Genomic DNA, 14,362 nt, shown 5'->3' on the forward strand with positions numbered 1-14,362 from the left:
TAGAATAAAAACTATTAAATTAGATTCAAATGATGCTTTAATATAAAACAATAATCTTTAAATTTTGCTGCAACCCTTAACATCTTATGGTTTCGTGATTAGGGTTGTCAAAACGACTCTTTGTTCGTGAACAACTCATGTTCAACTCGTTAAACAAATGAGCAAAACACGAGCTGAACCTGGGCTCGCTCGTGTTCAACTCGTTTACACCCCTAGTTCCAACAATTGTCCTCCCATAAATTAAATTTCTAGTATTTATATATCCTTTTTTTAAATTTCTATTTGAAGAACCTCTTCAGAAGGTGACTTGAAAAACAATAGTTATATTTATGAATATCTTTGTATTACATGGCATTTCTTCTCCTGGACTATGATGTGAGGAGAAGTTTTTGAATGGAATTAACTTTTATCTTTGTGAGTTTGCATGCAATAACAAAAGATTCTATTTTACTTCTCATTATTTTCATTGATGCTTAACCTTATGCAATGATACACAAAAAATATATGCATTTTTAGACCCATATTTTATACTCAGTTTTGGTGATATTGCACTTTAATGAAAGATATTTTTATGTTATCTTGCAGGTTGTTGATTTAGGACTTGGAGCAAAAATAATGAAATTTGGAGTCAAAATGAAAAAGTTAGAAATTTGTTCAGCGCCAACGGTGCCGTTTGATAGAGAACAGCGGAATTAATTATAGACTACTGGCGCCGACGGCTCCAGAATGGGCGCCGACGACGCCTATGTCGGTTCAGCCCCCGTTTCTAGAAGATTTGACGAATTTGAACGTTTTTTTAAGAGTTTTTGGATTCACCTATTGGAGAACCGACTCTAGGCAGTATTTGGGGCCGAAATTAACCAGAAAAGTGGCTTCTCATTCCTCCTTGCATTTTTCGCCATACCTCACATCCATACACTTTATCCATCCTTATTCCACCACCATTCAGGAGTCTATTAGTGAGTTTTATTTAAAAGTTTAAAGTTTTTGTGGTGAGATTTAGTGTGAATTCTTCTCTAAGAGTGTTAGAGAAGGAGAAAAGTAGAAAATTTCTTCTTCTTACATTTCCTAGGAGAGGCTACAAGAGGTTTGTTTTGAGAAAGAGTTTCAGATAAATGTTGTTTGTTTATTAGTGTTGTATGAACTTTCTTTTATATATAAAATTTGTGTTGTTGTTTCTCTCTCATGAAGTCAGAGTAGTTCCCTTTATCTTTCTCCCTGCTCTGAGATATGATGAAATGAAGAGATAATATAGATGTGCCAATATTAAAATATAAAATAAATTGTGATGATTTTTCAACTCCAAACTTAATTTACTTTTTGATCTGGCCAATTAAATTGTTAAAATGTGTTGTGAAACATATGATTCGAGAAATAGAATATGAGTTCTACTGAGAATCACATTTGATTCCATGAAGGAATATTTCATTCATGGAATTCAGTGCAAATAAATAGGAAAATATACATTATCGGGTGTATAATTAGAGATTTTAGGGTGACAGACTAAAATCTCTAATTCGGTCTTAGTGTTTAAAAACTAAAACGAGAGTTAGCCTTTAGGTGAAGGGAAGTGGGAGCTATGGAGTGGGAGCCAGTATTCTCCTAGCATAGTCACAGATTTAGGAACTAAACCTGGGGCTATCCTGATAGCTTTAGTTTTCATGCAGGGTGACATTGTTGTTTAGCATGCAAATTTATGTAAGCATAAAAGTATAAGAAAAACGACGCTGAAAACTGTAAAAGCGTACTTGGCGAGTCTTCTCGTTCCACCACCTGAAACTCAAAATGCATGTGGGGCAGTTCATGTAGAGGCAAAAAAGTAAGGTTTTGGTAGTTTTCCTAACCCTATGTCATATCTTGGTGGGTCCTTAAGAGTTAAATTAAAGATGATTTTGTCAAGCAAAACATATTAAGTTTAGTAGATCTTCGAGGTATCCAACAAATCTAGAGAAAGAAGTAGGTATGTGCTACTCTCTCACTGCTTGGTGGAAAATCCCGAGTTCTTTTAAACTTATTATGTTGTTTAATAATTCATCCTATGAGCACCCTAATGCTCAATGAACGTTGATGTCTCAATTATCCCTAAGAGTAAGGTAATTATCATTTGTAATTTAATTTTGAAGATTATGTGGGTGAAGACCCTTAAAGAGGCAAGTTAGTGTTGTTGGAACACTTAGCCAAATTTTGGTCCTAATTGGGTTTGTAGTGTTTGAAAGATGTTTTAATTTTAATTGCGTTTGTTTTTCTAATTCTCATTTAATCAGTCTTGATTTAACTTAGATTATTACTAAGCCGTTAAGACCTAGGTGAGTGTCTTAATTAGTTTTGAAAAGGTTAAGCTTTAAGTGATCATGATTCATTATTTGAATTTCATTTGAAAATCAAATAGGGATATTAAATTAATTAATTATTGACTTCAAAAGTCATACCCCAAAGTCTTAGGTTCATTTTATTTTAATAAACTTCCAAATTTTAATAATTTAGAAATTTATTAACTTATCCTTTTAATTAAGAAAGTGAGGTTGATTTCTACCAATTAACCCCTTGTATTTCAAACATCCAAATAAACTGATTAAGATTAGAGGTTACTCGTTTCCCTCCTTGAATGAAGACTAAATGTTAATTAAGGCTAAATTTCCAAAATTACACACTTGCTCGTAAGGCTCTAACACTTCATAATTTGTTAAACCTAATTCAAATGACTTTGAAATTTTTATCCGACCTCATTCATAGGTCAATTAAGGTCAATTGAGATATCAGATGATAAAATGTGATTTTTCAAAAATTAATTTAATTTATATAATTATTTTCATGCAAAAATTGGTATTTTTCAAAGAAAATTTGCTAACTTGACCAAAGTGAAGCCTAATCACTTGAAATTTTTACTAGAGGTAGACCTAGGCTAGAGAAGCTTTTGGAACAAATTTCATGATTTTTTGAATTTTATTTAAATTATTGGAATTATTTTAATTGCTAGGGTATTTATTAAATATAAAATATTTTAAATGGGGAAAATTAAGTTTTGTATTTTTCAAAAATTTTGCTGAGGTCAAATAACCCAGAGAAGAATTTTTATGTTTTTTTTAGTTTTATTTGATTTATTGGAATTATTTTAGTCAAAATCCATTGTAGCCTTTAAAAAATTATTTTTAAGCTTGAAAATACAATATCTTTATTTTAGAAAATTAAAAAAAATATCCCAATTATTCCTAAGTGCTTAAGAAGTAATTTAGAACATTTCCATGAATTTTATCATTTTTGTGATTTTTATGGATTTTTAATTATTTAAATATTTAAATTGAGCTCAAAAATTAAGTTTTTATTTTAAACACCATTTTATTTTTAGAAAATACCCCTGATCACAGAGGACTCAAAAAATAAGTTTTTGTAAATTTTTGAGTTATATTTTGATTTTTAAAAAAAAATCATTTAAGTGTTAAAATGATACTTATCTTTAAAAATCAACTTAGGCCATCAAATAAACTCAAAATGCTTTGAAAGTTTTAAGGTGAGTTCTCTGGATCCTAAACAACAGTGGAGATAAAAAATCAAGTCATTTTGTTGTTTGTATTTTTCAAAATTAATTATCTTAGTGATTTAGCTTTTGTAAAGCTTCGGTGTATTTTGAATGACTTAGCTCATGAGAAATTTTTCTAAAGGTTCTTTGGTCATCATAAACCTTTCAAATTTTTCTTGAATTTTTCTAAGCAACATGCTAATTTCTATGATGAATTTAAGCAAATAATGCACATAAACTTGAAAAATATGATTCACTGTCTAGGGACCTCTTCTGACTTTGGAAAAATCAGGAAATGTTCCTTTTGACAGAGGCTACAACATGCCAAAAATCCAAGCTATGATGAAATGCCTATATGCATGGAGAGTCAAAAGATTCCTAACCCTAATGGATTTTTAAGAAAATCAAACATGCATCAAATGGACATAAAATTTAATCCACATTATTCTCCTCTGTTCAATAAGCAACAGGGTATTTTTATTTTATCTTTGTGATTTTTCTATACCAAGATATGGATTTTTGAAGTTAAGGGTCATTTTCTGAATTATTTAAATCCCTATTTATCTATTTAAACACACGACACCACATCAACCTATAGCGGCTCCAAAGCTCCACGTGTCACGCTCTCTTTTGACGTCGTCATCCACCTCAGCGCTAACTCGACCCGCGGTTTATGTTCTGAAGCGTTGTCCGACTTGATCTCGACAGTCCATCTGATACACGCCCGATAAAACGGCGCTCCGTCATCATCCCCGATAGCCTAGCCCGAGAACCGTTCATCTTCTAGCTTGATATCTCCCTCATTTCTCAACCAAATTAAATGATTTTTTTTTAAATGCTCGTCAAGACTAGGGGAACATATTCATACGGTTATAATGCCATGAAATCAACTCAAAACAAATGAAGAGTTCAAATAGGCTTGGGAGGGGGAGAAGTTTTATACCTTGGCTTTGATAAGTGAAGCTTCAATGAGAGGTTCATGGCACGTTCATTAGGTTCCAAGGAGGCTAGGGATTGAGCCTATGGTGTTAGTGAAATGCCTAGACCCAAATTCAACCAAGGCCGATTTCAGGTGTTGGTTTAGAGCGTTGCTAGAAGCAATTCAGAGGGTAATTTGATGGAGCTTTGTCTTCTTTTGCTATTATGAAGGTGTGGACACAAAGTAATTGGAGTTTGGTAGAGTTTTAAGGGATGTCCTATTTCTGCCCTAATTTTCAAGCTCAAAATTAGGGTTACACAGGGGGAATCAGGGCAATGGAGTGATTGGAATGAGCTGTGGAGGTCTCAATGAAGCTTAAGGAGTGATTTGGAGGTCTTTCTCTGAGAAAATTTCAACACACCTTCCATGGCCGTGGAGTTGAGTTTTTTATAAAAATGGCTAAAGGGTGGCTCTCGGGGCCAATTTTTGGGTGCATTGTGATGCTTAGGTGGAGGGTAGAGAGGCTCTAACATTTGATTTGAGTGAGGTGGCCTCTGGGTTTGATTTGGGTAAAATTCAATAGGGGGTGGCTATCAATTTTGGTTTCTCCGGCGACTAGGTCGGCCGGCCATGGCAGAGGGAGGTAGCAAGGAGCTCAGGGAACCCAGGGGCATATGTCACAGCAATTTAATGGGATGAGGTTTTGTTTTGGCAAAAATATCTTAAGCCTAAGAAAATATGGAAAACATATCCCTTAATTTAGGGGAACTTTGGTCCATAGATTTGTTTAGGTGGTTTTAAGAGGTTTAGGCTGGTCATTAGGGTCCAACTAATGGTTGTGGAGTCATTAATTTGGTGACTTTGGGATAGTTAGGCCATCTTTATAGTTAGGCCATTAGTTAGGCCATCTTTAGTTCATGGGTTCAATGTGGGTTCAAGTGATCAAAGCTTGGGTTTAGGCTAGGCTATCCATGTCAATTGGCCCAATTGATTGATCGACATTGTGTATATAATTGTTATGAAGACTTTTGGTGAAGAATTGAAATGATTTTGAGTTCAATTGGAGGGTCAATTTGAAGGATTTTTGAAATTTGGTCAATTTGGCATGTTGGACTAGACATGGGTCTAGGTTGGGCTAGCCTTGTGATAATTCCAAATTAAATGGTTCAAATGATCAAAGGAGATGTTGTGAAGATTTTTTATGAAGGAATGGAGTGGAAATTTTGGGGCTAAGGCCATCAATTTGGTGAGATTTTGAGACATGGTCAGTTTGGGGCAAATTTAGGGCTCTTTGGACTTAGATTGAAATCAAATGACATTTAGGCTTCACCAAGGCCACTTGAAGGTCAAGTTTGATGTATGGGAATATTATGAAGGTTTTCCAACACAAATTATGGCAAATTGAGTTGGTCATGGGATCAATTTGGTGTAACCAAGTCATGGTGCCAAAATTGGGGTTTTGATCTAAATCAAAATTGGGCTCAAATGATGGATGAATTGGGCTTGAATTTAGTCTATATTGGTCATATCAATAGTGAATTTGAGTTTAGAATTGAAATTAGGGCAACTTGAGACCAATTTGATAAACATTTGAGGTGATTTGGGGAAAATATAGGCATTTAAAAAGCAATTTGGGAGTTTTGGTCAAAGATGGTCAAATTGGCCAAATTTGGTCATGTGGTAGTTGAGAAAAATGAAATTGCTTTTGAGAATTTTTGGAATTTTTTTGAATTTTTGGAATTTTGGGGTAAGGAGGGGCAATTTTGGTGATTTTGGGTAGCTTTGGTGTTTTCAAGGTGTTTGAATTGATTTTTGAACCAATTTGGGTGTTTTGGGTGAATTTGGGAATTTTTGCCAAATTTGGGGTCCCAAGGGTATCTAGGTAATTTGGGGGAATTTTGGCCAAATTTGGGGTCCCAAGGCTAAGTTGGGTATCTTGGTAGAGTTGGAGTGTCAATCACCATCAATAAGTTATGGACCAATGGAAACCCCATTTTGGGTCCTCTAAGTAGTAATCTTAGCTAAACCCTAGCCTAGGGCTAGTGAGTTTAGGGGACCACCTACATGACTCTCACAAAAGTATCAAGGGACCAAAGCCTAGAAATTTAAGTTTAGGATTGTGAGTGATTGCGAGTGCAAGTATGTGCCTTAAGCCCTAGACCAACACCCAGGGTCAACCCTAAGGTCCAGCAGTCCTAAGGGGACTCTCCTTGAGCTCCCCCATAATGACCCCACCTACTAAGTGCTAGAGGTTAGGACCAATATGTGAAACTTCAAGTTGAGTAAAGTGCAATGCAAAATTTCTAATGGTGAGGGTTCCTTGTCTAGTTTTCTAACAATAGTTAAGAGAAAAGTCCTATGGCTAGACCTTAGACTACTAAAGAGGAAAAAACTAAACCTCAACCAAAAGTGAGGTCAACATAGAGTTAGACTCAGAGGTTCTTGCGGGGTTTTTCGGTCGACTCGACCATTCAGTGGAATTGACACTGTCGTCTCATCACGTAACTTTGGTGAATCAACATTTAAAGCTTGCATCGATGATGACATAAACTCCTTTTTTCTTTCTTTTTTGGGAAACCAGTCATCAGGTGGTAATGTCGGTGCCAGTTTGACAGGTGTCGAGTTATCTTGTCACAGTGAGCCAACTTGCAGGCTTTTATTGGGTGACCACTATTGGGATCGTTGACACCCCCTATAAAAAGAAGAGAAGAGATGGGGTTTCAGCCGATTACTCTTGTACTTGAATTTGCTAGTGGAAAATAATGGGGCTTGTATGGCCTAGCTTGTAGCCGACTGCAAAGGTGACCTCCTCTCGCAATAGCGAAAAATCCAACATGGGTTATGTGTTAATTTTTTTTTCTTCGGTTGTTTGTGGAAAGATGGGGCTTTCTTTAGGTCAGGTGCTGAACAAGACTCCAGTCTGAGTCAACAATCTGTTGGAAGTCCTCTTTGTGAATGAGTGTGTTGGATCATGAGCAAGGAGGTGTTGAGCAAGTCCCTAAGGGATCCAATATCTTTGTTCGATCATTGCTGCCAGAAGGGCCCATAAGTCTTCTGGTAATGGGTGCTCATTTTTCGTCGCCATCTCTTGTTCCTGTGGGAGTGAATAAGAAGCTCGAGACATGGAAAAAAATGGTGTTTCCAACGAGCGCTCACCGATCGGGCGGCCTCTTCTCTCACATTCTCCCATGTTGTTTTTCTTAAGTTTGAGGAATAATGGTGGAAAGCGTGGGGGAATGGCGGTCATGAGCCGAGGGCATTCCAGTTGAGATGAGGGAAGGGCCTCACTCTCCCACACTTTATCCTTTTTTTTTTTGGGCATAGCGGGTGCAGATCCGAAGTTCCTAGTGAGGCCTCGTCAGCCAAATATAGGGCCTTGGTCCTGCTATGGGAGAGTGAGAATGAATTTTATCATGTACGCTTATTATGGTGTGGATTGGAATGAATAAAACATTATTTTTTTCTTATTGTGAATATCTTTCTTACCTTGAAGTCAGTGCTTTTGACTTGGCAATATTTGTAACATATTTGTCGCTCTTAGTTCTCACCCACGACATAAGTGTGGCGAGTGTTATAGCTCAATCTTTGGCTACCCAGAGGATGGACCGTATGTCTTGAACCTATAATCAAACTCAACGTGACCAAGAGGAGTTCCCCTAGCGTCGAGGGGAGTTCCGCCAACTGGTGTCTCTTGGACGGTCAGGATAAACCTTCACCTCTACTAAACATAAGCACAATGATCCCAGTAGGTGGATTTCATTTGCTCAAACAAGTTCATCTATGGGCCTCTCTATTAGAGGCTTTCCCTGTCGTTGTATGTGTGCTTCAATGGCGACAAATCCTTCAACTTTTTGGCTCAGATGAGCCCCTCTACCAAATTATTGAGGTGACGACAATCCTCGGTGTCATGCCTGTGGTCCCTATGTTAGGCACAATATTTGTTCGGATTGTGTAGTGCTGGTGAGATCCTTAGGAGAGGAAATTTCTTGAAGCAGTTCTTATTTTGAATGGTCTGTACTAGTTCAACTATTGACACATTCAGTGGTGTCAAACTTTGCATCTCCTAAGATACGTGTGGCCGCTCAAAGTAACGGGGCGGTTGTTGATCGGAGGGGCATCACTGATGGTGTCGGTTACTCTTCTGGTTGTCTCAGTTGTTGTTAGATTGATAATTAGGGGCTCTTCGCTCTTTGGTCTTCTGTTGTCATCCTTGTTCTTCCACTTTTTCAGCCGGGGTCGGATGCCCTCAGTTAAATTCTTGAGGACTCCATAAAGACATCCTCTGTGGTGATGTGGTCATTTGCTAGTTCCAATACCTCCACGAAGTTTCCCAGCTTATACAAGTTCAGATTGTACCTGAATCATTTACTGTGATTCTCCTGTTTCAGGGCGGTCCGGTTGATGAAGAGCTCTAAGCTCTTAATCTCCAGCATTTCTTCTTGAGAATGAGTGATGTAAGCTCGCAGGATTTCGTCCTCCACTTGCCTGATTTGAAGCCAGATCTCTGTGTTGTTCCTTGGTTTTTGTAAGTTAGCAAAGTGTGCCTATAAGAGCTTATGTAATTTAAAGAACGATGAGATGACTCCATCTCGTAAGCTATTAAACCACCAAAGGTGGCTTCTTCCAGTGTGGTCAGGAATATTTGTCACTTCATGGCATCATCAATGTATAGGACTATGACTGTCGTCTCATAGGAAGTGAGGTGGCCGGTCGCGTCACTCTTTCTTTTGTAGGAGTCGAAATGAGGAATCTTGAGGTTCACTGGGGGTATTGTTACCACGATCCTTCGGGAGAAGGCACTACCTATAACCGGCCAAATGAACGTTATCACTCGGCCCAGTCAATGTGGGACCGCCGACGTAGATGCGACACTGTCTGCCGATTGGGAATCTTTAGGTACTTCGGTTCACCAATTGTCGAACCAACCGTGGGGCGATGCCGGATTGTCCAGGGGAGCCTTCTGCAGTCAGGTGTTTTGTAGGATTATGACTGCCCAAAGATTCTTGAACTAGTCCATTAGTTGTGTTCGCGATACGCATGCCTCTTCATGTATGTCTTAGCGTACCATCCCTTATTAAAATCCATGGGCACTATCTCTCTCTACAAAGATTCTCATTCGTAGTTGGCTCCGCTTCTCGTCTAACACATGTCTACTCTCACCGCTCCATCTTTTAGTATGTTGAACCTTCAATTGTTTTTTTGTGAACACACCTCGAGAGCTAGGGCCGAGAGAAGGAGGAATTGAGAGTGAGAGAGAGAGAGAGAGAGAGTAATTAAGCTAACTCCTATAGTGGAACAGGGGAATAGTCTATTTATTTTTTGCCTCTAATTTATAGAGGCATATTCATACAATTATAGAAAAAGTGGGACTGTTATGAAGATCTCTCTTAGTGTGATTAATTGTGTTGATCTTGTACCTAATATGTATAAAAAATTTGAATTTGACTATAGCATTAACCGACTGATTGACGCAATTTAATTCGGTCAACTGGGGTCATCGGTCGGACGGTGGTCGCGTCTGTCAAACAAAATAATCGATCGGCCGACTAGCTACGATTGAGCGCTCTTACAAGGAGATCAAGTCTACGAGCATGGCCCGCCAATTGGGTCTTTTGTCATAATATGCCGGTTGACTTCAACTGAGCGGTCAATCGTTGAATGAACCATTCAAATCTTACTCTTTGATATAATTCCTCATTGACCACTGTCTTCGAAAAAACTATTACATCAGGACTTCACACGTAGAGTTACGTGCGGAGTCCAATGAAATTACGTCGTGGAGGTGATCGGTCCGGTAGCACAAGGCAATATTTCTCTCGTATTATTCATGTCTTATTGTGTGTTATTCAGGTATTATTGTATATTATTCAGGTGTTATTGTGTTATGGGAATATTCTCGGTATTATAATAAGATAATAACACATCAATAATACTTGAAAAACACACAATAACACATGAATAACACACAAAAACATCTGAATAATACGAAGAGAATATTCCCTTGTATTATCGGGCACATGTAGAGTCCTGACCTGATGTAATAATTTTTCCTGTCTTCGCTGCTGAGTTTTTTTGAGATTTGCGTCAGCAGTTAATATGCAGACAGATAGCCTCTTATTCTCTAACAGCAAGATGAGTCCACTCCTGTTCATAAATGGGGATCAAAGCTAATTAGTCAATATTGTTAGAAGATTACCAAAATACCAGATCCCTCTCCCATGACGAAGCCATCGCGGTCTTTGTCCCACGGCCTGGAAGCCTTCTCTGGTTCATTGTTCCTCTGAGACAGAGCCCTGCAAGCTATGAAACCACCTATTCCAATAGGTAGGATGGGTGCTTCAGTCCCCCCTGTAACCATGATATCAGCTTCACCCCTCCTAATGTGATTAGCAGCAGAATAGATGCAGCAATTTGCTGTGGCACACGCTGTAGAAATTGAGTAGTTTGGTCCCATCAAACCTGCATCTAAGGCTAATAATGCCGACCCCATGTTTGTTATGGAATAAGGAATAAAAAATGGAGTAATTTTCTTGTAGTTATTCCCAGTAAAAGCATCAACTCCATCACTATAAACCTTCAAGCCCCCCAATCCTGATCCGATTAGAACCCCTGCTCTTGACTTTTTCCCCTAAAAAAAGGTTTTTTTTTTTTTTTTTGAGATGTCTATTCAGCTAAATTAAACAGAGTATAGAATCACTAATCCTTACCGAGTCTAAGGCTTCATTAACAAGTCCTGCATCTTCAAGAGCTTTTCGAGCTGCAACAATGCAGTATCTCCAACTGTCATCGAGCCTGCGCTCATTCTTTGCATCAATATATTTGCTGGAAGAGAAATTTCGAATCTGACCGCCAAATTGAACGGAAAATGACGAGGCGTCGAACCGGTCTATGTAGCTTACGCCGCTCTGTCCTTCTAAAAGCTTGTTATAGAATTCGTCTGTATTGGTTCCGAAGACTGAAACTAAGCCCATCCCTGTTATTACTATCCTCTTCTTGGGATCTTTCTCTCGTTTCGGAGCCATGGCGGTGGGGAAAGCCATGGACATGACCTTGGGGTTATTGAGATCTGAATAGCAAGTTTTATGAGTAGAGTTAGTAGTATGATTTCAGTCTTCGCAAAAAAAAATTATTTTATTTTCTTAAAATTTTTTTTTTTTTTCAGTACTTCGAAATGATATATCTGATAGAGAGAAAGGGGGTGTTAATCCTTCCTCTTATTTGAATGTTAGTTTTTAGGGGTGGTTTGACGTCACTGGCCAAATGTGAACAGTACTAATTAATGAAGAGTATTTGTGATTATATACATACACAAGAACTGTAAGAACAGCATCGATTATTTTTTCCTTAAAAAATATTTACTTCAATAGTATTAGTGATTTTTTATGCAGTTTTTTTCTTTGATTAATGCTGCTATTTAAGATATGATGCTTAACTTCATGTCCAGATTAATGTAAGATTGCCTTTTTGGGGTAAAAATGGATAAAACGAAAGAAGTGGTAGGCTTATTCCTTAAACAGTCTAAAAAAGTAGTAGCTTACCAATAGGACTGAAATGAGATATTAACACATAAAATTATACTTTTAAATTCAGTCCCTCTTAGTCTTAGCATTCTTCTGTTTATCATAGATGGTAAGTACCGAAATAGATTAATGAGCAAAATTTAAGAAAATTCAGAGAATGAAAGAGAAATTAGGAGTGAAAATGAGTTGAAAAAATTGTTCAAAATTTATTTTAACTTAAAAATTAAGCTTTTAAATTTTAAATCCATACAACCATCCCATCGTTCTGTTACAAAAAAATAAAGCATATAATATATATATATAGAAAAATACACTGCAAAACCAAACGACTCGGAATTTGATCTATACTTTCACGAGTCAGCTCATAGAAACAAGGAGAACTCTAGAAAGGCAAGAGAACAAGTAAAAGAAGAAAGAGAAATTCCATGACTTCTTGGCCAGTCCCACATCTCCGTACTTCCCTACAGTACTGACTACATTATCTATAACTCATTAATAAGCTTCCAAGTAAATTTAAAATAAACTGGGAAAACATGGCGATAATTTGAGTTTGAAAGTTCAGTACACTGAAAAATACCATAACCGAAAGAAAGAGGGGAGAGAGAGCTCACAGAAGGAAGTGGAAGAAGAGGAAGAAAAAGAAGAGTTTTTTCGTCTTCCCATCAACAAAGATGCCATCTTGTTGCCACCCAATAGTGGCAGCAGCCCATCGGACGGCATCAATGGAGAACTGCGTTCTTTGCTTCTTATTGACATAATAGATGTGTTTAACACAGCTATCCAAGCCATAGTTCTTCCCACTCCTTTTTTTTCTTCTGTGCGTAATTTTCAGAAGATGAAAAAGCACGAGAAGAGTATGAAAGGGTGAGAGAGTGTTTGTAGTGAGAGATGTTGGCTATCAATTTGAATGGGATGGGAGACGACTCAACCACAAATTATGTTTACACCAAGCCCACCTTAAATAAACTTCTGAGCCTGCACAAATCGAACAAACTAACAACACAAATTATCCTAATCAAAGATATTTAAATAATGATGTGTTGTTTATTTCACTATATATTGACTGTTTATTTACTAGTGCTTTTAGCTCTAATATAAGGCATCTTTTTTAGGGCACTTTGGTTACATATATAAGATTCCATCAACGGGGCATTTTCTCTCCCATTCGGGAAATAGTCCAATAGATTGCTAGATCATAATTGTTATCACACTTTTTATTTCTTCAACAAGAAATTTTTTTGTGCAATTAGATTGAGTATTTTCTTGCAATATAACTTAATTATAAAGGAATTCAGATAATTTTGTTAAATACAGAGTGTCATTCACAAGTGGTTGTAACTTTTCCTTAAGGAGTTGTTGGCATAATTTTTTTTATATTTTACTTAGGCATGTATCTCAGCATCTTCAATTCAAGATTAACTAAAATCATTCTTTATTTATTGAGTTATATTTTGTAAATAATCTCTTCAAAGCAGTTTCTATTATTTGGTTATTGAGCTGAGTAGGTCTAACAACTTAGGTGGTTTTTCTTTTACTCTTAGAAAACTTGGTTATGAGGGGTGAGTTTCTTGATTTATTAATGAGATGAGTTACTTGAATGTGATTGGCAAATTCATTTTATATAACAATAATCATATGCATTACTCATTATATAAACATCGATGATGTTAATAAAAAATTCAAACATTTTAAAAAAATTAAAAAAGAAGAGAGGATTCTGAGAGTCTGAGAGTTTTTTCCTTTTTTTAACCCTATTGCTTAGCTCTACTCCATACATAACTTCTCTTTTCTTGGAAAAACTATTTTTTTGATGATGTTTTGGGAGAACTCTCCTGAGAGAGCCGTTCTATTAGAACTCCCTAAAGAGACCTATTCTAATGTAACTCTCCAAGGAAGTTGTTTTCCTGGACAAGTGGATGAATGGACATGCTGACTAGTGAACAAGATCAATTGTTCTCTTAGATGAATTATCTAATAAGTCTATGTTGCCATTTACTTTTCTATGACTCGATCCTACTCGTTGTGTTGCTCCTCTTCCTTTTTAACAAGATTCATGCTCACTACGTACACTTTTTAAGAATATTATACCATTTTTTCATCGTGGAATCACACCCAATGAGTGAGCTAATGAAGGAGGAAGGAGTGAGCTAGTGAGAAAAGAGTAAAGGGTTTATTGTATTCATTTTTTGAGTAAAAGTTCAACAGGAAAACAACCATCTATTTTACATTAACTCTTTCAATTTTTAAGGGGGAATTTTCTCATGAAAATATACAAAGGTTGTGGTTATACTTGGATCCTTAGGATCCTTAACTATTTTAATTTGTATATGTAGCCTAAGTATCTGTATTATATTATCTCTGATGTCTTATCCTTTGTATATGTCATCTTTGACATTTTGTTCTCTA

At 36.8% G+C, this 14,362-nt stretch overlaps 1 protein-coding gene across 1 annotated transcript; it reads right to left on the reverse strand.

The window, feature by feature from the left end:
* Window positions 1–9,722: 9,722 nt before the first annotated feature.
* On the reverse strand, window positions 9,723–12,874 carry LOC110038777 (3-oxoacyl-[acyl-carrier-protein] synthase I, chloroplastic-like). Its single transcript, XM_020743680.1, has 3 exons — window positions 12,568–12,874; window positions 11,144–11,502; window positions 9,723–11,064 (listed from the first exon to the last, which is right to left on the reverse strand). Exons 1-3 carry the CDS (start codon window positions 12,743–12,745, stop codon window positions 10,621–10,623), a joined length of 981 nt encoding a protein of 326 aa, XP_020599339.1. The 5' UTR covers window positions 12,746–12,874; the 3' UTR covers window positions 9,723–10,620.
* Between the last annotated feature and the right edge of the window lie 1,488 nt (window positions 12,875–14,362).

Source organism: Phalaenopsis equestris, unplaced genomic scaffold (assembly GCF_001263595.1).
Source record: "Phalaenopsis equestris unplaced genomic scaffold, ASM126359v1 Scaffold233817, whole genome shotgun sequence".
Taxonomy (NCBI): Eukaryota; Viridiplantae; Streptophyta; class Magnoliopsida; order Asparagales; family Orchidaceae; genus Phalaenopsis; species Phalaenopsis equestris.